The sequence below is a fragment of the Periplaneta americana genome, chromosome 8, assembly GCF_040183065.1.
Source record: "Periplaneta americana isolate PAMFEO1 chromosome 8, P.americana_PAMFEO1_priV1, whole genome shotgun sequence".
NCBI classification, from domain to species: domain Eukaryota; kingdom Metazoa; phylum Arthropoda; class Insecta; order Blattodea; family Blattidae; genus Periplaneta; species Periplaneta americana.
In genome coordinates, this window is record NC_091124.1 from 142,127,732 (window position 1) to 142,152,029 (window position 24,298).

Consider the following 24,298-nt stretch of genomic DNA (forward strand, 5'->3'; position numbering starts at 1 on the left):
AATTAATGCAAAGGTAAAAGAGAGAGTTTCCATTGTTTTGAGAAAAATTTTTACAGAAAACCAGATCAAGAACTTGTTGGTGACAAAAAAGAAGCCAAAATGGACAAGAGAAAATATAAGCAGAGCATTGACACTCCGCTCAATATCGAGGAAATGCTACATATATTTAAGGCAAAGTGTAGGAATCCCCTTACCATCACTGTCAACTCTAAGGCGCTGGGTTTCCAATTCCTTTAAGTGCAGGCCTGGCATATTAAGTGATGTTTTATTTATGATGCAAACTCAATGCAAGAATTTAACAAAAAATGAACTTTTATGTATCCTGAGTTTTGATGAAATGAATGTGGATGCAAGAGTGTGCTATGACCAAGATGAGGATAAAGTTTATGGGCCCCACAGCCAGGCACAAGTCGTAATAGTTCGAGCGCTATGCAGTAATTGGAAGCAGCCAATATTTTTTGATTTTGACGTTACAATGACAGGATCACTGCTAAAAGAAATCATTTTAGAAGTGCAAAAGGTGGGTGTTGTTATTGTGGGAGTTGTAAGTGACATGGGTGGGAAAAACAAGAGAGTCTGGAAGGATTTGGAAGTAGATCACAAGAAAAGTTGTTTTGATAACCCCAGTGATGACACCAAGCGCATCTGGGTTTTCCAAGATGTGCCACACATGATAAAATTATTGAGAAACCACTTCATTGACGATGGTTTTACTTTACCCAGTGGGAAGATAATTAACAAAACCATTATCGAGAATATTTTATCTATGGATGGAGGTGAAATAAAGATCTGCCCGAAACTGAAATATAACCATCTAATGGTATCAGGTAGAGACCGACAGCGTGTCCGTCTTGCATGTGAATTATTTTCAAATCACGTTGCAAAAGCCATTAGTTACCTCTTGCCAAATGAACATGAAGCATCAGAATATTTCAAACTTGTTAATGATGTTTTTGATATTTTCAATTCTAGGATTCCGGACAGTGAACAAATTCCCATTGCAAGTGGTTTTGGCATACATTTTAAAGACCAAGAGAATATTCTAAGGACATTTCATACCATGTGTGAAAAAATGAGAGTTGGCAAGAACACTTCACTGCTTCCTTTTCAGAAAGGTTTTATAATGTCCATTAGATCTTTATTAGGTTGTTTTTCTGACCTCAGAAAATTGTATGGGCTAAGCTACATCTTAACTGCTAGACTGAACCAAGACTGCCTTGAAAATCTTTTCTCTCAAATAAGAGCATTGGGACGCACTTACGACCATCCCCTTCCAGTAGAATTTAAAAACCGTTTGAGGCTGCTTATAATGAGTCGCAACATTTCAGACATTTCGTTCAATTCCTCAGCTGTTGAACTAGAAGCAGATACAAATGATTATCTTACTTCTAACCTTTTTGCAGGACTTCTACCAGACATGACAGAGGCATTGGCAATGATAGAAAATGATTCTGAAATTTCAGAAATTACTGTTGAAAACCTTCCTGAAGCAAGAGTCATACAAAATGTTTCTGAATTTTCCAGCGAAGGTCTACGATATTTGGCTGGCTATATTGCTTTTCGCTGTCGTGAAGTAGATAGATCATTAGGGGATCCTACAGGCCAATTAATTAGTGTTACACCAGATGCATTGCCGGTACATCAGGGCTGGATTGAAAAACTGTCTCGAGGAGGTCTGCTCAAACCATCAGATGAATGGCTATGCACAGTGAAACAGTTTGAAGTAGTGTTTGTAGGTGTGCATGGTGATAAATTAAACTGCTGCAACGTCATTAAGGGCATGTGTAACATTCTCGCACAGAAGTTTCCACATGTACATCCATTAATAATTAAAATATATACAAGAACAAGGACATTTATCCGCATTCATTCACTGAATACGGCAGCGAAGACTGCAAGAGCAGCGGAACTACAAAGAAAGAAGGCACGTAAATGGCAAGCTTCTGCTAGGCGCTGACAAGAGAGAAGAATTCATTCCAATCTTCAGGGAGGAGGAAAAGGTATGTGATATAAATATCTACTTAATGATTATTGTGTTTGAAAATATGCAGCCTATTTTCAAACATAATAAAGTGTTCACAACTTCACATATTCATAGTCAATGAATGGCATGAGGTGGCTAGCTTTATTCTCCAACCGACTTCACCCCATGGAGTCATGGTAATTTTAAATGAGGCTGAAAGGGCTCTAGGGCCAATCTGGGTCCAAAGATGTCAAGCATAATATGTTTGTAACATTTAATATAGTTTATAGCTTTAAGTGAGTTATGTTAATAATCAGCTTAATGTGTATTATAACGAGTATTTGAAAATATAGGACTAATGATATAGTAATATATATGGAAAAATTATGTGCCTATATTAATTAAAATACATAGGCCTACTATCAGAAATAATTAGGCCTACCCATGTCTTTATTATTTCTGCATTTTCTAATAATATTTATTAATGTGTTATGTTTTCTGTCATTGTTATTATGTTAGGAAATTATTAGCATTCACTATGTAATTGTTCTATTTAATAACGAACATTTCTTATGAAGGGTAACTATATTTTCTGATACAAAAATATTATTTCGTACAAACTCTTCTCCAATTTAGAAGATGAAATTACTTGTAACACATAGGGATAAGACACGCTTAATATAGTTTCCTTTTGTGAGTGGTACATTTTTCCTCACAAATAAAAGTTAAACAAAAAACAAATTGTCGTTTAAAAGAATTTTGTGTGATAACTTGTTACAAATACTTCGGTGCTAGGAGGCCATAATGCATCCCGTGGCTAACAAGCTTCCGAAGTGACGTCACGAGTTCGTCTGCTAGCGGAAATTGCCGAGTGGCTCTACCTTATAGTAAATCCATATACCTTGTAACAAAACATCAATTACACCCTTTAAATAGTGTGTATAATATATTACCGGTACCATCTATTAGTAAAGCCCTTAAGCCTATTGCCTATATAGTAGTAAAAGTAAATAAATGCATATTTAAATTTCCTGTTCAACATTTACTTGGAGGATTTAGTAAAGAACTGTTTTCAGAACATGGGAGGAGTGATAGTAAGAGGAAGAAGAATAAAGTCCATAAGATTTACTGATGATATGGCATTGTTAGCAAAAGAGGAAATGAAGAGGATATGTTACTGAAGCTAAATGACAGCTGAGAGCAATATGGGATGAAGATAAATGCAAATAAGACGAAGAGCATGGTCATAGGAAGAAAAATACAGAAGATAAACTTGCGAATTCTAAATTAGGCAGTAGAGCAAGTGGACAGCTTCAAATACTTGGGGTGTATTATAAGCAGTAACATGAGCTGCTTCCAGGAAGTCAAAAGGAGGATAACAATGATCAAGGAAGCTTTTAATAGAAAAAAGAGCATCTTCTGCAGACCTCTGGAAAAAGGACTAAGAAAGAGACTAGTGAAATTCTTTGTGTGGAGTGTGGCATTGTATGAGGCAGAAACATGGACATTACGATGAAGTGAAGAGAAGCGAATAGAAGCATTTGAAATGTGAATATGGAGAAGAATGGAATGTGTGAAGTGAACAGACAGAATAAGAAATGAAGCTGTGTTGAAAAGAGTGGGTGAAGAAAGAATGATGCTGAAACTGAACAGAAAGAGAAAAAGGAATTGGTTAGGTCACTGGCTGAGAAGAAACTGCCTACTGAAGGATGCACTGGAAGGAATGATGAACGGGAGAAGAGTTGGGGTAGAAGAAGATGTTCAGATGATAGACAACATTAAGATATATGGATCATATGAAGAAACAAATAGGAAGGCAAAAAAATAGTAAAGATTGTAGAAAGCTGGGTTTGCAGTGGAAGACCTGCCCTTGGTCAGAACACTAAATGAATGAATGTATGTTGAAGACACAGTAAGAATAAATCGAAAATGATTTGGAAAGTACATACAAACTTCAAATGCGCGAAGTGAAAGCTCTATTAGAATCATACCAATTCATAAGGGCAAAGTTTTAGCTTTTGAAGGAAGAAATCCAGTTAGGAGTCAAAATTACGAATGATGACAAGTATATGAGTTCTCTAAGTAATAAATATGATGTTTAGGTTTCAGTTTATTGTGTCTCAATAAAGAAATGGATGTCAATGTCAAAGTTAACCAAATACGTGATACTGTTACAAAGAGAGTGATTAAAAAAATATGAAATATACAAGGTGAATTAAAAGTCTGGAACCATATAAGTATCTTCCATATGCTTGATTTTCGATTACTATAGGTGTTACCAGTATTTGTAAGACCAAATGCTCTACCAGTGACACATTTGATTCTAGTCCTCAGCTATCTCAAAAGCCGCCATTTTGGGTGCAACTTTGAAATTTTAAATGAAAAGGGGGTCATGTAGGTACTCAAAAGCATATGAAATTTTCTGAAAAAAAAAAAAAAAAAAAAAAAAAAAATCAATGATGTAATCTGTTTTGAGATATCTCTAATCGTTTTCAAGCTATTTAAAGATAACAGTCATAATGACACAAACATTAGTTACTGCATCTACAGATATTTTGTAACATGGTACAATAATAAGGAGGCTTTGGAAAAGGAATTTTTATGCAATTCTGATAATGAACTTTTCCTCTTTACTGTTTGGTTAACCTGTGGCAGTTTCAATGCACTGTTGTGAATATTTGAAGCTTTCCTATAACAAATTTCTTGATTTTCGTGATGACATTATCGAAAGAGGAAAGAATTGATATCATTCTTCATTCTGGTGGGTTAAGCCACAGAAATGTTGCAGCAGACTGGACTAACAGTTCCCTGGACATTGGATTGGTCAGCATGAACCAGTAGAATGGCTGGCCAGGTCTCCAGATTTAACACCCCTTGATTTTTCTTTTGGGGTTACATAAAGAGCTTGGTATATGAAGAGAAAATTGAGAATATGGAGAGAACATTTTGTAGCATTTCCAGGATGACTTTAGCACAGGCTTCAATAATATGAACTTAGAAAGCATGTTGTAAATATTCAGATTGTCAATGTTAATACAGATAATACAATATAATATTTGTTTTATTTAGTCTTATGACAAATCAATTATTAAAACAATGACATATATTTCATAACATGTAGTCATTGAGTTTTATACAAAGTAAGTTACGAACGTTTTCGCCCATTCAGGCATCTTCAGGTTCTGTGTACAATATCTCATTATTAATCTGTATGATCATTACAATGATAGTCGATGAGATGGACTGTTTAAAATTGATCATGATATATATAAAATGTACAAACATATGCATAATTAAAATGTAATCATGTTATAAGGTCATAAAATTGTGAAAATTGTGAACACGTAGTGTTTTACATTTTAAACTTCATAATACTCAGTGTAGATCTTGTTTTGTAGATTCCATTAAAATGATGAATTGTATATTATTAAAACGTGACAACTGCACAGGCTGTTGTGATATATCATTATGACCTGAAGTAGTGTTTATGAAGACACATCGCTCGCGTCACATTAGCCATAGTATCTAAAGCAGCAAGGTCGCCTCATGTCTTCATAAACACTACTTCAGATCATAATGATATATCACAACAGCCTGTGCAGTTGCCACGTTTTAATAACATACAATTCATCACTTTAATGAAATCTACAAAACAAGATCTACACTGAGTATCAGTGGCGGCTCATACATATTTAATGCCTAGTGCCAAAATCAGTGGTAGATCCAGGATACCCTAAGGGGGAGGGTAATTCTTTTTCCTACTATTTCCTCCCTGGATCCGCCTATGGTCTAAACCAAAGACAAGAAATAAGCAATAATAATAATAATAATAATAATAATAATAATAATAATAATAATAATAATTAGAGACGAGAATTCCATGCAAATGCATGTTTTTATAGGAACGTAGGACATAGCTCAAACTTAGTACTTATCCATTTCATTACTTTCCGGTTCCAAATATGTGTAACTTTTCCCGTGCATATTTGCATGTTTTCGACTTTTTAGGGATAAAAACATGCATAATGCATATTTAGGTAATTTTTAGCTTAATAATGCATATAATATACATTACATTCAGTTTAAATGCATGTTTTAATGGTTTTGTGTAGACACCTCAGTTTCTCGATTTTATGTCCCATATTTTAGCTTCAGGAATCAGGATTGAAGAATAAAAAGAAAAAAAAAACTAAATAACAGAAAAATTAAATAAAATGTTAAGATTTTCACAATAAGGTGTTAGAGGACCTTTCCCTGGACGGAAGTCCACTTTTACACTTTACCGACGACCCTCTATACACTGCGTGTCATAAATGAATTTATTACGTTGGATATTTTGAGAATAGTAAGTAGAGAGGAAATATAGAGGGTTCAAGGAAATAGCCGACAAATAATTTAGGTCAAAAGCATCCTCTTTCAGGGAGGTTGTAAATTCTCTTCCTTTTCTAGTACTAGTAGCAATTTAGACTCTTCTAAAATTGGAATCATCATTAAACTGTGTTTGCTGTGTGTGAATATCATAAGTTGTTAATGTGCTTGTTTATTCTGTTTGCGCATGTTAATGTGGTTCTAATATGTTTCCAATTTAAAGATTCCAAAAGTGTACTCTTTGCACAGTGGATTACTGTAAAGGAAAAGATTTTATTAGATAAGATGAGGATGTCGTATTTTGCGACTGTTGGAGTAAAGAGTTAAGCAATGCTGTTCTGTTTCCGAACATTTTATATGACAATTGTTCTTTGTAAAAAAAATTACAAAACTTGTTTAAAATAATTATTAAATTACGATGTCCGTTTTTAAATCGTATCTAGGTAACTGTAAGGTCTATTATAATTTCAGATGAAATGTACTAAAAAATTTCAAGTCGACCAGCATGTCGCATCTGTTTCACATATTGTAAGAATGGAACAAAAGAAAGAGTCTGCAAAGAATTTCATAGATCCCTCACTTATGCCCGTAGGAAAGTGAGATGTAGCGGCGAAAAACAAATTGGACAGGGTCATAAATGCTAACCCGGACTGCGGATTCTTTTGTTCAGTGAAGAAGGTTATTTGTGGCGAAAACTTGAATGAAGAATTTGACCTGACACTGTCACAAATATGTTCATTCAAGTTTAAACCCGTAACTTCTTGCAATATAGAGAGGTCATTCTCTGCCTACAAAAACATATTGACTGACAACCTCACAGAAACCAATTTTAAAATGTTGTTAGGATTTTAACTGTGCAAAAAAAGTGAAGTGAAACAAGACATCTGAAACAAAAATAAAAGTGCATATTTTAATGTATTTTTCGCTTGATCATGCATATTTCATTGTTTGATAGTGCATGAATGCATGCATATTTCGGGATTTTATAGTGCATGAAATTCTCGTCTTTTATAATAATAATAATAATAATAATAATAATAATAATAATAATCACTCACCAAAATTTATACAACTGGAGCACTTGAGCACTTTTGTTGACCAGGTTAATATGCGCGATAGATAAAACCCATTTGCCGATTCTTCTGACTTGAAAATAAATTAATCATTTTTTGTTGAAGTTGTCTATTTTGCAAACAAAACTCCTCAGATTCATCGTGCTCTGTTAGTGCTAAATCTAGTGCCCCACAAAATCGTATGCAATTTATTATTAAATTTAACACATATCTGTTTTTATCAACTTACTCATTATGTTTTGCAATCGCGAGTCTGTAGTGTGAATTTAACTGATTTTCAGTGTTCACTTTACCCAGCATAGACAAACTGAAGACGTTATTCATATTAACCTTTTACTTATGATGTGTTTTTATTTTACCCCATAAATGTACTAAATCTGTCACACCCACTTTTGACCAGCTAAGTTCACCTCGGAACAGAACACACGGGAAACAGAAGAACGCATTTTTCACATCACATCCACACAACCAGTTGTTTTTTAAATAAATATCTGGGTTGAATTTACGAGATGTGTTAACTTTAGCACTTTGCTGCTTTTGATGAATATTTAAGTGCGGTATAGGTCTGCCTAATTCTTTAACACGAAGTTTGTTTTCATATGTTAATGTTGAAAACGGAGATTTCAATAAAGTGCCAACCGAGTTCATTTTTTCACAGTACACAACACGATAACACGACTATTATTACGATGACAACCTCACAACTTAACACGTTCACACTACAATTGGTACTGTTGTAGAAATAATAAAGTGAAAACTTTCTCAAGCAAGTTTTCAAGAAACCGGGAGAGATTTTATTATCTTATTGTTGCAGTCTTCGCTCTACGAAACTTGTTCCGACAAAGTGGAAGGGCAGACAGAGCGAGAGGCAGTAAGGGATCGGCGTAGAAAATGGGGATGTATACAGTTTTACAAGCACTGCAAAAGCCAGCGGCAATTTGTGCCTGGCACATTTTAGATCATGCTTTAGATGCTGAAAAGGACGAGCGAACATGAAGACTACACGCGCATCCCATTATATTTCTTATGGGATGTAGTGCCTGGCACAGATCCATCCTCCAAACACTGGTTACAACGTGTTTCGCTGCAAAGATCATATTGACGGTAGAGATTGTATAAGCGTAACTTGTTTCTCTCAGGTTTTGAGCGGAAAATATGAATTCTCCTTTTCCTTCTGTATTCTGGTAGTGCCATGGCACAACGGCACTACCTCTAAAGCCGCCCCTGCTGAGTATTATGAAGTTTAAAATGTAAAACACTACGTGTTCACAATTTTATGACCTTATAACATGATTACATTTTAATTATGCATATGTTTGTACATTTTATATATATCATGATCAATTTTAAACAGTCCATCTCATCGACTATCATTGTAATTATCGTACAGATTAATAATGAGATATTGTACACAGAACCTGAAGATGCCTGAATGGGCGAAAACTTACTTTGTATAAAACTCAATGACTACATGTTATGAAATATATGTCATTGTTTTAATAATTGATTTGTCATAAGACTGAATAAAACAAATATTATATTGTATTATCTGTATTCAATAATATGGTTCTTTAAATGTTCCAGATACAGTTCTCTACACAAGACATTATATTATTTTCGTCTGTCAACAAATGCAAGCAGCTCTTGATTTACTTACACAATGGTCTACAAAATAGCGAATAAAGATTAACGGAACTAAGTCACAGGCAGTGGTTTTCACTAAAAGATTTCCACACTTACCAGAAGAACTCACAGTTCAACAACAAAACATACCTTTTAATTCGGATGTAAAATATCTTGGCGTTTATCTTGATAGAAGATTGACTTACAGACAACATATAAATTTAATCAGAGACAGAGCTTTTCAATGTTTCATGCTGCTATATCCTCTCTTGAAAAGTCGCATCTCTCTTAAAGTCAAAGTTTTATTATACACTTGTCTGATTCGTTCATATATGTTATATACCTGTGAAATTTGGCCAAATATTCATATACGTCATATTAAAAGACTGGATGAAATACAAAGATCAGTATGTAGAACAATCACGGGAACAGACTATGATATCAGTAACTCTCAACTATATGAGTCACTAAATATAATGTTATTTAGTGATTATATTCAAAATGCCAGAAACAAATTTATAAAATCTGTAAGAACACATCCAAATCCATTGCTCAATAGTTTAGTAATTTCTCGTGTTTATTGAATGAATGATTTCTTGTAAAACACTTCACTCTTGGTGAAAGTGTTTGAATGTAAATTGTATTTTTATACTGAATCATGTACTATATTACCTATATATCTTATAAAAGGCATGGGTCCATTTTACGACGTGGTACTTAAATAAATGCACATTTCTGGAGAAAAAAAAGGGAGTTATGACGTGATTCCTTATGTAACAACTAGATGGCAGCATAGTAAACCTTACAAAAGTTGTTACTGTCAAAACCTATAAGGCCGAGCAATCTGGGTATATATGATCTACAGTATAAATAAGTTGAGTTGAATCCAATTAATAAATTATAAAGTAACAGTTTCCTAAGTAAACAAATGCATAGTAGTGAGGTTAGGTCTACTTTGACAAGTAACGGGAAATGTTTAACATGAAACAGAATGTACAATAACGGGCATGATCTCTTACTGAGAATCACTGGTGCCAAGCTGCGGCCAATTAAGCCTTACTTCAATCACGTGCCATTGTTCACTGTAGGATTAATCTTACAACGAAAATGTTTTTTTATAGAGTCTCCACAATGTTATTATGGTAATAACTATTACACCAAAAGTTGAGGATACTGTATAGGCATGCATATAGAATTTTGCCTTTAGTCGTATTTATTCATTAATGAAAACATTTCATACGTTACAAAAATCAATCAGCCCAAGGATTTATTTTATTTTAACCATAACTTTTTTTATTGTTGTAACAGATCCTATAAATAAACTATATGAAACATATTGCCTGTTCTAGATTTTAGCTTTCACATTTTATAAAAATAAGATGCATTAACATAATGTTACAGTGCCTGATAATAAAGAGCCTAAACTGCAAAACTCTGCTTAATTCAAGAAGGATATAACAAAAAAATTACTAGTACCTGTAGTTCACCATTATACCACATGAATTTCCAAGGCCACGAGGACTTGTATCTGCTTGCCAATTCAGACGCCACATCACAGCTCCATTTCGAAGATGAAAATTTGCTATTAATAAAGAAAACATTCAACTATTAATACAATGCAAGCAATTTTTAGTAGGTTATTTAACAACGTATCTAATTACTAGGTTACTTAGCATCACAGGAATTGGTGGTAACAAGATGGTATTTGGCGAGATGAGGCCGAGAATTTGCCATAGATTACATGACATTCGTCTTACAGTTGGGAAAAACTTAGAAGAAAACCGAACCTAGTAATCAGCCCAAGCAGGAATTGAACCCACACCCGAGCATAATTCTGGATCAGCAGACAAGCACACCTGCTCTCTGAGCCACGCTGTTGGCTGCGGGCAATCAATTTACACATACAATTAATAATAAATAGAACACACGGAGATATTTATTACACATGACAAAAGGTTCAGGCATTGGCGTCAGCTATGGAGTTTGCTATACTTTATTGGAAACCATATTTTGGATTTCTGCATTAAACAAATCCATCGTCCTTTGTTGCTTAAGAGCCAGAGCTCTAATTATTAATTGTGCATTAAACGACTTAAAACATGACCAAAAGCAGCAAGTATTGGAGATCAGCAGTTTTCTGCAATATTTCTCACACCTACATTAGTGGATGTTGACAAATTATATAGGGTGATAAGTAGGGCTAAGAATTGTATGCTGTTACGTTGCGCTTCATGCGCCTCTGACTTTAGGCACCGGTACGTAATTGTGTTGGGGTGGGGGATTTCAGTGTGTTTCGTTGAGTAGTGAACTTTAGTTGATCGGTTACATTACAACTGAATACTGCTATTCGTAACAAGCAACATTCAACATCCTGTAAAGAACAATAATAGCAAGATGCCGAGGACGAAATTTGTGACTTAATTTCAAATGAGGAAATTTGTAATAATGATACAAATTTTGAGATAAATAACGTCTGTGTAAAATATTTCAAATATGCCCCCATTGTTTCTGCAGAAGTGGAACAAAGTTTCTCTAGATATAAAGCTGTGTTTTCTAGCAACAGGCAATCATTCTCCTTTGAAAATTTGAAAATGTGATTTGTTATTCACTGCAACAATATATGAAACGAAAAATTATGTAAAACAAAAACGTAATACACTATCATATTAACATAGTGCAATAATGAGGCTGATATTTGTCAATGTTATATTAGGTGTATTTTCTACAGACAGAAAATAACATGTAGTCAATTATATTGTGACCAAACTGAATAGCTGGAAAACGAAATAGGAAAAAATGTAGTAAACAAGATGAAAAAAATACTGGATAAACATTATGGATATTTAGCTCTATGTAAAATTTGTGACTTAATTTCAAATGAGGAAATTTATTAATAGTGATACAGATTTTGAGACAGATAATAGAAGTGGAATGAAGTTTTTCTAGTTGTAAGCCTATGTTTTCTAGTAACAGGTAATCATTCTCCTTCGAAAATTTGAAAATGTGGTTTGTTATTCACTGCAACAATATACGAAAAGAAAAATTATGTAAAACAAAAACGTAATACACCATCATTTTAACATAGTAAAATAAAAAGGCTGATATTTGTCAATGTTATAGCCCTATTTAGGTGTATTTTCTACAGACAGAAAATGTTGTTGTTGTTGTTTTCTAATGCCAGGCGTTTGACAATAAAGTCATTTGACCTCTTGCACTCCAATATTTTTCAAAGATATTATCATGACCAGCCAATGAAGCACAGATTTTGAGGTGTTCCGAATCCATTTCTTGGTTTGAGTTGCACAATAGTTAGGCAGTTAGGGGACTGATATATTCCAATTCTATGCAGGTGTTTAGCCAAACAATCATGGCCTGTTGCCAATCTAAATGCAGCTACAGACGATTTTCGTGGTAAATAGGGAATTAACTGTGGATTTTGATGCAGAGAGTTCCATTTTTTCCCTTGGGATTGTGTTATCAAATTTTGTTTGTTGAAGTCTAAGTATGTAGATTTAATAAATCTCTTCACAGAGTAATATGTAGATTTAGTAACAGGTCTGAAAGTAGCAGCGCTGCCCTTCTTTGCTAAAGCATCCACATTCTCGTTTCCCAGGATTCCACAATGGGATGGTATCCATTGGAATACAAATCTTTTATTGAGTGATATTAATTGAGAGAGCATTTTAGTTATTTCTGCTGTTTGAGATGAAGGTGTGTGTTTAGAGATGATTGATAGAATAGCTGCTTTGGAGTCTGACAATATAACTGCATTCTTAAATTTATTGATGTGGCATAGAAGATTCCTGAGACATTCACTTATTGCAATGATTTCACCGTCAAAACTTGTTGTTCCATATCCAAGAGATCTATAAAGTGAGAAGAAACAGCACGTAACACCTGCACCGGCACCTTGTTCTCTGGAGATCAAGGATCCGTCGGTGTATAAATGAAGCCAGTTTTGTGGAGGGTACCTAATATTAATTGTCTCTAAAGACAATTGTTTCAGTATTTCAGTGTTTACTTCTGATTTCAGTATTTATTCTGTTAAATTTAGATTATATTCTATATTTAATAGAGTTAAAGGATTTGGTTTAATTTGTAAGTTTTCTTTTAAATTCGGGATAATGATTTTCTGTTTTAATTCTTGAACAATGGATATGAAACAAGATGAAAAAAATAGACAGAAAGTAAAAGTCTTTAAAATAGTGCAATTTTTCTTTAACAAAGAAAATGATGTCTTTAAATTTTTCTTTGGCAGATAGTTGTGTTTCGAAGTCAAAGGAGTGGCTTTCAACCACCCAAATGCTGAGGACTAACTTACCATGATGACAAGCATGAGTTCAAACGAACGAAAGACACTGAGTTAACTCACCCAACTCTGAGACATACTCAAAGTCAGAGGCACACGAAGCGCACTGGTAGTATAACAGCATATATTTCTCATGTCTAGTGATAAGCTTAAGTCAAAAGTTATAAATGTTAATGAATTCGACACCTTTTAACAATAAAACAGTGTGGCATTCATGTATCCAATAGCTAATCTCTCTTTTATAATAATAATAATAATAATAATAATAATAATAATAATAATAATAATAATAATAGCAGGAGCAGTAGCAGTAATAGTAGTAGAGCAATAGGAGTAATAATAATAATAATAATAATAATAATAATAATAATAATAATAATAATAATTTTCATACTCCTCTCATTATGCTTTCAAGTAACATTTCATTTATCTCTTTATTATCATAAACAGATGTGTGGTATTTTATACTTAGTTCAGGGTGCTAAAAATGTGAAATGCGATCTCGTTTGAATCCATGAACTGTTTTCATAGGAATTCCATGCTGGCATTTGATGTCTTGGAAATTTGGTAAGCTGTAATAATTACCATCGCATCACTTCGTGCATTTGTTACAAATAACTGTATGAATTAAGGATAAATGGTAGATATAACTGCAAAATAAATTGGAGTGCAGCGAGAAAATCTGCTCCTAACACAGTCTCTTCGTTCATCAAATATTTTACCTGGACACGCTGTCCTCAGTGTACTAATGATTATTGTGTTTGGCACTAAATCCAAGGTCTCAGGTTCAAACCTGACTAAGAGTGATGGATTTTTAAAGACCTAGACTCTGGATGAGAGGGATCAAAACAAAATTGGCCAGCCATTTCTCGCTCATGTCAAGAATTCAATGTTGGAGGTGGTACAGTGGGAGGAAAGTGTGTACAGATTTGTCCCACTCTCCGCCATTTACCTGGACTCACTGGGATAAAAACGTGAAGAAATTATGCTTTAAAACGTTACGTGGAAAACTGAGGTCGAATCAATCCAATCTCTAGTCATTAAAAGAAAACATCCTCCTTGGTATGTGTATCCAATAATTATCTGCAACTCATTACATAAAATACACAGTGGCATCAGAGGGCCGAAAACTTACTTGCAGTATCTACAAAGTTAACCCTCTCTCATAAATTCATATTAACATCCCTGCCAGGGATAAATTCTATCTCCCATCACAAAATATAATTGTTTTACTACGAGTATACTTTATAAAGTACAGTATAAAGTAAGCAAAGAAAATAATATTGATGTATTATCAACACCGGCAAGCTGACAACAATCAATAACTTAAGAATTACACATCTTATCTTACGCCTGCTCATGGATATAATAAGATGCCAAAGAAGCAAATCAGTGCGACCAAGCATTGAGCCGTTTCAAATGAGGATAATAATAATAATTTTATGTATGGTATTCTCTATCTAGAATTCTATTCCCCCCCCCACCATCAGAAATCTTAATTCGCACCCTGAATATAGTGATCTATCCGTGGATCAATCTGTGTCTGAAAGTAAGAACTGTAGACAAGTGAAATAATAACCATGTCAAGATTTATGCTTACAATATTAACTGCTTGAATATCATAAGATTCTTTCATACACCACAAACTTAGTATGGCAAAGGACTCTCCCAATTTCACTTCTCTTCTGGAGGAAAGCATATTTTGGATTTCTGCATTAAAAAAATCAACCTCCTCTGCTGCATATGAGCCAAGGTCCTAACTATGGCCCTAATTATGCACTGAACGACTTGAACTATGCCAAAAGCAATAAGTTTTGGAAGGCAGCATATTATTGCATTATTTTTCACACCTACATTAGTGGATACTGACAAATTATATAGGGTGATAAGCCAAAAGTTGTAAATGTTAACAAATTCGACACTTTCTAACAATGAAGTAGTGTGACATTCACTAACTAATCTCTCTTTTATAATAATACCAATTTTCACATTGCTCTCATCATGCTTTCAAGTAACATTTCATTTATTTCTTTATTATCATAAACAGATATGTGGTACTTCATACGTAATTCAGGGTGCCGAAAATGTGAAATGTGGTCTCGTTTTAATCCATGATATTTAGGTTCAGAGACAAGAACAATAGTCAGTAGTTCATTTGAGAGTCATGAAAGAGAGTATCAAAGGTTACAATTCCTTCAGTGCATTTTCACATATGATAATGTTTGCTATTATAGTTTCAATCGTGTTTAATACAAAAATTTAGTCATGTACTGTGTGCTAAGGAACAGCAGAGTAAAGATACCATTTATCAGAGCAAAGCTTGCGTATATTTTTATAACTATTTAGTTTTCCCAGCCACGCACAAAATTTTAAGTTTACACAAGTCTAGAAAAATAAAAACTTACCAACATTATCTAAAGCATAGCCTCTTCGTTTTTCTAAGTACAGGTATCTCGCACACAAGCGCATCAAGGGCACTTCGAGCAATATCACTAATTTTGAATCTGTGGCCCAACCATTAGTTTTAAATAACTGCTTCAGTTCTGACCAAAAATTATCGGTCTTTAAGTGAGACTTCAATTGTTCCACTTCGTCAGCAGTGAAAACATCAGGTTGGCCTGCAACAAAAATAACCTTTCCTTAAATTTTAACATAAATGTTTGATTCTTTCAGATATTGTAAGACTCTGTACTAGTATTTCATACAAGAAATTCTTCTGATCTTGAGTATCATTCGAATTTTTAAGAGATTTACATATTTATATACAACACCAACATATTTTCGCCGAATATGGAGGTCCTAGACAAGCAACTTGAGATACCAGTATGAAACCCTTGGTCTATGGACTCAAATTTCCACGTTATTGCATAAAATTTCGAAAGGATGTGCACGCCATTCACTTCTACCATTTGAAATTATATGAAACAATGGCGGAAATTACATTTTAAAGGCAAGAAACTTAAGCTGGAATACAATGAAATTCAATACAGAAAGATACAATGAAAGAAAAAAATAAACTGAAGTACACAGTTTTTACAGAAATTGCTGGAACTGGCGACCTCCAACAGCAATACAGAGACAACATTGACGTACATAAAAATCTCGTACTCTATCAAAGATTCCCGACATGTCATGAATAAATTCACAGTCTATGATTTGACAGACATGTCTCAACACCAGGAAAAAGCAAAACTGTAACAATTTTCAACAAATGAATTCCGATCACAACACTGATGACTAATCATGTAATTAGTCTGTAAATTTTGCAGATTATGATAATGTTGAATAATTATGAAAATGCTGTTGATGAGTTATTTATTAGTAATCCGGGTTCTCTCGATTACTAAGAAGGCGTGAAGTTATTCTAATACAAATTGTAAGCCTATTTCACTTTGCTAATGATTTGTGAATATAAAATTATAATTGAGGGGGTACCGGCAAGAAAGTGCCAAATTGAACTAATCATGCCATCTCATGGGAAATAATACATTTAAAATTATGGTGTCAAGAGTTTCTGCAGAAAACCTAACAGATGGCTCTATTATCCGTTGTAAGTTCTTACCCTAATACTTCATGCATCTTCTATAACTGCAAGACAATGTCAAGCAACAAAGATAGTTTGGAGAGAATGGTACATAGGAGGAAGCTGAAGTTTTCTAATGAATCAAATGATGAAGGAAGTAATTCCAGCTCTGAATCTGAATATTTGCCACTTTCTGAAGAAGAATTAACATCAAAAACTGAAATATAGTTAAATGTTGCTTGGCATTATATTGCCCTCAAAATGTTAAGTGTAGATGTGTTGCTTGGACAAAGTACACATTTCATTTCATAAAAGATGTTTCTAATTGCTTTTTCATTATTTATTTAAACTAATAATACTGTCCATTAATGTCTAACGTTTTGTTCCTTTTATTACCTTATGTGAGTCAAGACATTCTTAAATTTAAAATTGTTGCTTGGCATTTTCTTGCCCTAAATTTTTGCAATATGTTGGTTGCTTGGCATTCTGTTGTTCTAAATATTTAATATTTACATGAGTGCATTACCATATTATTGAATTACCATCAAGTAGATTTTTGAGTAGTATAAACATATGAACTAATTTGACTTTTATAATTCGGTATTTTATTTCTGGAAGAAAAAATTCATTATTAAAATATTGTTTCAAAAATCAGCTTAAACATTAAACTGCTATAAATATTATAATATTTGAGATAGGGAAAAACAAAAACATCACAGTGCTGGGCAAACAACAGGGTTTACAAAACATTGGGAAGATGTCCGCCGTTCTCTTGTTCAACGTATAGCATTCTGTCGGCGACAACATGCACAGCATTTTGCAGATAATGTCTTGGAATATTGGCAATTTCTTGCGAGATGGCATCTTTCAGTTGCAGTAGGGTTGTTGGATGTGTCAGAAAAACTCGTTCTTTAAGGTAACCCCACAACCAAAAGTCGGCCGAATTGAAATCTGGAGATCGTGGAGGCCACATTGTTGGAAAGTGCCTACTGATGACACAATCGCCAAACATCTGCGTAATTTTTTTGCAGTGATAAAGATGTGGGGTGGAGCGCCATCTTGCATGAAGATTATGTTTTCCATATCGTGATTCCTCTGTCTAGGGATGACGAAGTTCTGTAACATGATGTAGTAGTGCTCCCCGTTTACTGTAAGTCTGTTTTATTCCAGTATTGTCCACACCTGTGGAGTGACGGTTAACGCATTTAGCCGGGAAACCAGGTGGCCCAGGTTCGATTCCCGGTCAGGGCAAGTTACCTGGGGTTTTCCCTCAACCCAATATGAGCAAATACTGGGTAACTTTCGGTGCTGGACTCCAGACCCATTTCACCAGCATTATCACATTCATCTCATTCAGACGCTAAATAACCTAAGATGTTGATAAAGCGTCGTAAAATAACCTACTAAAAAATTAATGGTGGAGTTAACACGCGTAATTGAGGTTCGTTTTTCGACCAAAGTCATCAGTAAGCACTTTCCAACAATGTGGCCTCCGCGATCTCCAGATTTCAACCCGGCCGACTTTTGGTTGTGGGGTTACCTTAAAGAACGAGTTTTCCTAACACATCCAACAACCCTAAAGATGTCATCTCGCAAGAAATTACCAATATTCCAAGACATTATCTGCAAAATGCTATGCATGGTGTCACAGTCAGAATGCTGTACGTTGAACAAGAGAACAGCGGACATCTTCCCAATGTTTTGTAAACCCCATTGTTTGCCCACACTGTGATATTTTTTGTTTTTTCCCTATCTCAAATATTATAATATTTATAGGGGTTTAATATTTGAACGGACTTTTGAAATACCCTATATTTTAGGTTACTGTTTGTCTTTTGAGAAGTAACGAAATTAATATCAAGTTTGTTTGTCTTAAAAATTGTAAATAATAGTTGAAAATAGAACATTTCTAATGTCAATAAAACTTCACACTATATAATTAGTAATTCTTTTGACCAAGACAGTGTCAAGCCACAGAACAGTATGCATTATACATTAAAATATAAATTTGTAACATAAAATAATAAAAAATGTGTATAATATATTTCATATTTTCATTAAAAATGTATCAGGGAAATTAATTATATCTATAGAATCAAAATTTAAATTTTTCTGCGATTTGAGGATTTGATCAAACATTCAACTTGCATTATCACAAAAGTGTAAAAATGTGGCTTGGCACTTTCTTGCCCGGACCCCCTCAATTAGTTTAATGCCTTGTACAACAGGCACTTTGTCAATGACCATGGGTTCCCTATCTGAAGTTGCTTGTCTGGGACTCCAATATATTTAGTAAAAAAAAAAAAAAAAAAAAAAATTGTATATTGGGTGAAGACAAGAAGAAAATTCTATCATTATGCAAATTTCAAAAGTCACGCATATTTTCTGCTACAACTAAATGAAAATGTTTTTCGAAAAATGCTTGGACACGTCAAACAGTATGTTTTAAAAGACACTTTTTCACAAAAACAAACCATTCTTGATATCATTGTTGTACGAGTTGTGACGTCATCAGAAACATTTTTAAATGACACCCTATATTTTTCTGTATACCATCTGAAAGATTTTATTATTCTCCACGGTTGTAAGTGATGGGGATCCTAAAAAAATTGATAGGAAAGAGAGAAGGCTGTTCAGTAATCTTTATACGAAAAAGAAGAAATGTCAGAAGGAAGTGAAATAAGGACAGGAGTAAGTCAAGGGTGCCTTTTATCACTTACCCTGTTCAACATCTACTTGGAGGATTTAGTAAAGAACTGTTTTCAGAACATGGGAGGAGTGATAGTAGGAGGAAGAAGAATAAAGTGCATAAGATTTACTGATGATATGACGTTGTTAGCAGAAGAGGAGATTATACTAAGGGATAGGCTACTGGAACTAAATGACAGCTGTGAGCAGTATGGAATGAAGATAAATACACACAAGATGAAGACCATGGTTTTCGGAAGATTTATTTATTTTTTTTATTTTATTGGGTTATTTTGCGACGCTGTATCAACATCTAGGTTATTTAGTGTCTGAATGATATGAAGGTGATAATGCCGGTGAAATGAGTCCGGGGTCCAGCACCGAAAGTTACCCAGCATTTGCTCGTATTGGGTTGAGGGAAAACCCCGGAAAAAACCTCAACCAGATAACTTGCCCCAACCGGGATTCGAACCCGGGCCACCTGGTTTCGCGGCCAGACGCGCTGACCATTACTCCACAGGTGTGGACTTTTCGGAAGAAAAATAAAGAAGGTAAACTTGAGAATTCGAAATGAGACAGTAGAACAAGTGGACAGCTTCAAATACTTGGGGTGTACTATAAGCAGCAACATAAACTGCTATCAGGAGTCAAAAGGAGGATAGCAATGGCAAAGGAAGCTTTTAATAGAAAAAAGAGCATCTTCTGCGGACCTATGGAAAAAGAACTAAGGAGACTAGTGAAGTGCTTTGTGTAGAGTGTGGCATTGTAAGAGGCAGAAACATGGACATTACGACGAAGTGAAAGGAAGCGAGTAGAAGTATTTGAAATGTGGATATGGAGAAGAATGGAGAGTGTGAAATAGACGGACAGAATAAGAAATGAATCTGTGCTGGAAGAGTGGGTGAAGAAAGAAGGATGCTGAAACTGATCAGGAAGAGAAAAAGAAATTGGTTGGGTCACTGGCTGAGAAGAAATTGCCTACTGAAAGATGCACTGTGCACTGAAAGGAATTGTGAATGGGAGAAGAGTTTGGGCCAGAAGAAGATATCAGATGATATGCGACATTAAAATATATGTATCATATGCAGAGATATGAAAGAGTGGAGAATGCTGAGTTTGCAGTGAAAGATTTGCCCTTGGGCAGAACACTCTGTCACACTGTGTGTGTGTGTGTGTGTGTGTGTGTGTGTGTCTATCTTTCTGTAAGTATGTGTATGTATATACAGGGTGGAAGGGAACCTATTACATTAATTCACAGAGGTATTAGATGAAGTCAATGTGAACAAGTTTTGTCAATTAAGTTTTTTGATACATTCAATAGTTTTGACAGCACGAAATGCAATTGTGTACTCTACTTGAGGTCATTGCTCTGCAGTGCAAGTGAGCAATCAAGACTGCGCAAGACTTGCGAGAGAAGAATACGAACAAAAACGTCTTAAGTAGTGTTACAGCGTTGCAACGTGTTGCATTTCATATTATCAGAACTATTCGATGTATCAAAAAACTTATTAGACAAAACTTGTTTGTGTTGACTTCATCTATTTATCTGTGTGAATTAATGTAATAGGAACTTCCTTTCACTCTGTATACGTGTGTGTGTGTGTGTGTGTGTGTGTGTATATATATATATATATATATATATAAATAATTTTTTTATATATCTAAAATTATATGATGAGAAATAAATTTGGGGCTAAGAGGGATGAAGTTACAGGAGAATGGAGAAAGTTACACAACGCAGAACTACACGCATTGTATTCTTCACCTAATTTCTTCACCTGACATAATTAGGAACATTAAATCCAGACTTTGAGATAGGCAGAGCATGTAGCACGTACGGGGGAGTCCAGAAATGCATATAGTGTGTTAGTTGGGAGACCGGAGGGAAAAAGACCTTTGAGAGACGTAGCTAGGAGGATAATATTAAAATGGATTTGAGGGCGGTGGGATATGATGATAGAGACTGGATTAATCTTGCACAGGATAGGTACCGATGGAGGGCTTATGTGAGGGCAGCAATGAACCTGCGGGTTCCTTAAAACCATTTGTAAGTAAGTAATGATGAGAAATAAAACTAGACAGAGGTGTGGCATTCATACATTAGCACTATAATCACTGTCACAGATCAGAATTACTAAAATGACGTCTTATTTTTATCAATGCTGTCTATGTAAGACTTCAGCGAAAACGCTTTGGTGAATTTATACCGTGGGTTAACATTGTCTTGTAATTGTGCAATGGCTTTGTGCAGTGATTGTAATATGTATAAGTACATAGTTGAATGTTTATTCGTTGTAAAACCTTCCAGTGCTAGATACTATAGTGAAAAAGTCTAAATTATTTGAAAACAACAACCAATTCCATTAAACTTCACTTAGGATTGTAAGACTTCAGCGAAAACGCTTTGGTGAATTTATACCGTGGGTTAACATTGTCTTGTAATTGTGCAATGGCTTTGTGCAGTGATTGTAATATGTATAAGTACATAGTTGAATGTTTATTCGTTGTAAAACCTTCCAGTGCTAGATACTATAGTGAAAAAGTCTAAATTATTTGAAAACAACAACCAATTCCATTAAACTTCACTTAGGATTGCAATTTTTATTTGAAAAATCAAAATTATGATGCAATCCCCTGGTTGTGCAGTTATTGGAAACTTTCTAAGTTATTTTATTGGTCTTATCTTCTGTTTTCTACAGAATAAATATATGAAGCATAGGTGTTATGGATTTAAACAATTTCCAAAATATATAAAAACACCATGGATTCTCTAGGAGCCATGCTTACACAACTGCTTAGAATTCAGCACGCCACTGCAACTATGTATCTGTTATTGCAAATACATCATTTCATTTAAATCTTTCAATAAATTCTTCTTCTTCTTCTACATCATGAAATTAGGCCTTAGGGCTGTTTCCACATCAAGAGATCGAGTCTCTCCACCTTGTCATCGGATGCCCAACATTCCTTCTACCTTTAGGTTGGTAGTGGAGTAAAATCAGTGGAAGCCTGTAGGGTGCCATTCTTTCTATGTGCTGTAGCCAATTAGATCTTTCAATAAATTATTGAACTTATTTGATTCTTACAAACTACGACTGAACTATAATATTTAATTCCGTACTTCATTACTTCACTCTACATTTAAGGAAAACTAAGCTAGCTCGTTAATCTTGCACTAGTGATAATCAATTAATATATATATATATATCTGATAGATAAACTCATGTGAAACTACGAACTTTAAATCACTAATGTAATGAATGATGCTTTAAAGTTGAAGTTGGTGATGGTGATGGTTGCAACAAAGTGACAGCTATTTCTCATAGAAACTCTCTTACTTGTAAAATGTGTTCTTATCATATAGTTATCAGATACATTTCAAAGGTTAGACAATACAGAGTTTCAAACCTTTACCAAAAGGATGTCAGACAACTTCATACAAACCTTTTTCTGCGGCCTTCAACCTTTCCATCATCCACAATCGAAAAGTAGGAATTGGAGATAGACTAGAAAATTTATTTACAAGAGGAAATTCTGTCTGTAGTTCCTTGACTACCCTCTTTATCAAATAATTCCCAAGTTCAATTCCCTGTAATAAAATATATACACTAGATATAAACAATGAACTATAAATGAGTTTTAAATATAATTATATACATGGAGAAATATTGTGTTCTTAAAAAAGTTTAAGTAATTGTAATATATATTTCTAAACTATTATACAAAAATTCTATGCTAATATACAAATAACAGAAGAAAGCAAGTGTCTTTATATATATATATATATATATATATATATATATATATATATGGGTGTTTCATGCCACCCGTATCAGCCTTTTTCTCAAAATCTATATGATACTAGTTCTACCAGGTGTGTCCAACAACTAGAGAAGACATGAAACAAAGAATTAGAGAAGCCTGTGGGTCTCTCAGCTGTGCTGAAGTGCAATCACGGATGTTAGAAGGTGATCAGAACATTGTTTAGCACAGAGTGGTGTACATTTTGAACACTTACTATGAAGAGTGTACGTACATAAACAACATACAGCATTTCTCAGAAGATACCATTTTTGTTGCTTTGTGAGTAAACAATAAAAGTTAGGAAAACAAAGTTTCAGTAAAAGTTGTTTCTTTTTAGAGGTAGTTTCCAATGGTACCTTCAATGACCCATGTTCTCATTTGAAATTTCGAAGTTGGCCACAGGTACCCCTACTTCTAGTTTGTTACGTGAAATGGAAGATGTCCGCCGTTCTCTTGTTCAACGTATAGCATTCTGTCGGCGACAACATGCACAGCATTTTGCAGATAATGTCTTGGAATATTGGCAATTTCTTGCGAGATGGCATCTTTCAGTTGCAGTAGGGTTGTTGGATGTGTCAGAAAAACTCGTTCTTTAAGGTAACCCCACAACCAAAAGTCGGCCGAATTGAAATCTGGAGATCGTGGAGGCCACATTGTTGGAAAGCGCCAAAGGATATAACACATCCACCTCTAGGTACAAACAAACACACAGGAGTCTCCCACAAGGAGCTGTGCTTAGTACAACACTTTTCAATATTTATGTGAATGATATTGCACCAAAAGTGGAAACATTGAAAATCCAAACTACCCTTTTTGCTGTTGATATAATTATTTGGACATCAAGAAATTCCAATAAACCATACATACTCAAGGAGAGAATTGAGATGATATTAAATAAACTTCACAGATGGAGTACAGAAAACCTTATGACTGTAAATATAGAAAAA

General features: G+C 34.4%; 1 protein-coding gene and 1 long non-coding RNA gene across 2 annotated transcripts in view; one reads left to right on the forward strand and one right to left on the reverse strand.

Annotated features, from left to right (window-relative positions):
* Positions 1-24,298, forward strand: part of LOC138705120 (uncharacterized) — a 106,508-nt gene that overhangs the window by 45,160 nt on the left and 37,050 nt on the right. The window lies entirely within an intron of this gene.
* Positions 1-24,298, reverse strand: part of LOC138705113 (malonyl-CoA decarboxylase, mitochondrial-like) — a 96,976-nt gene that overhangs the window by 28,580 nt on the left and 44,098 nt on the right. Inside the window, exons 7-9 of the mRNA XM_069833753.1 lie at positions 22,992-23,136; positions 15,742-15,954; positions 10,504-10,609 (exon numbers count right to left, since the gene is read on the reverse strand). Of these exons, the coding sequence (XP_069689854.1) occupies positions 10,504-10,609; positions 15,742-15,954; positions 22,992-23,136 (464 nt within the window). The remainder of the gene's footprint in view (positions 1-10,503; positions 10,610-15,741; positions 15,955-22,991; positions 23,137-24,298) is intronic.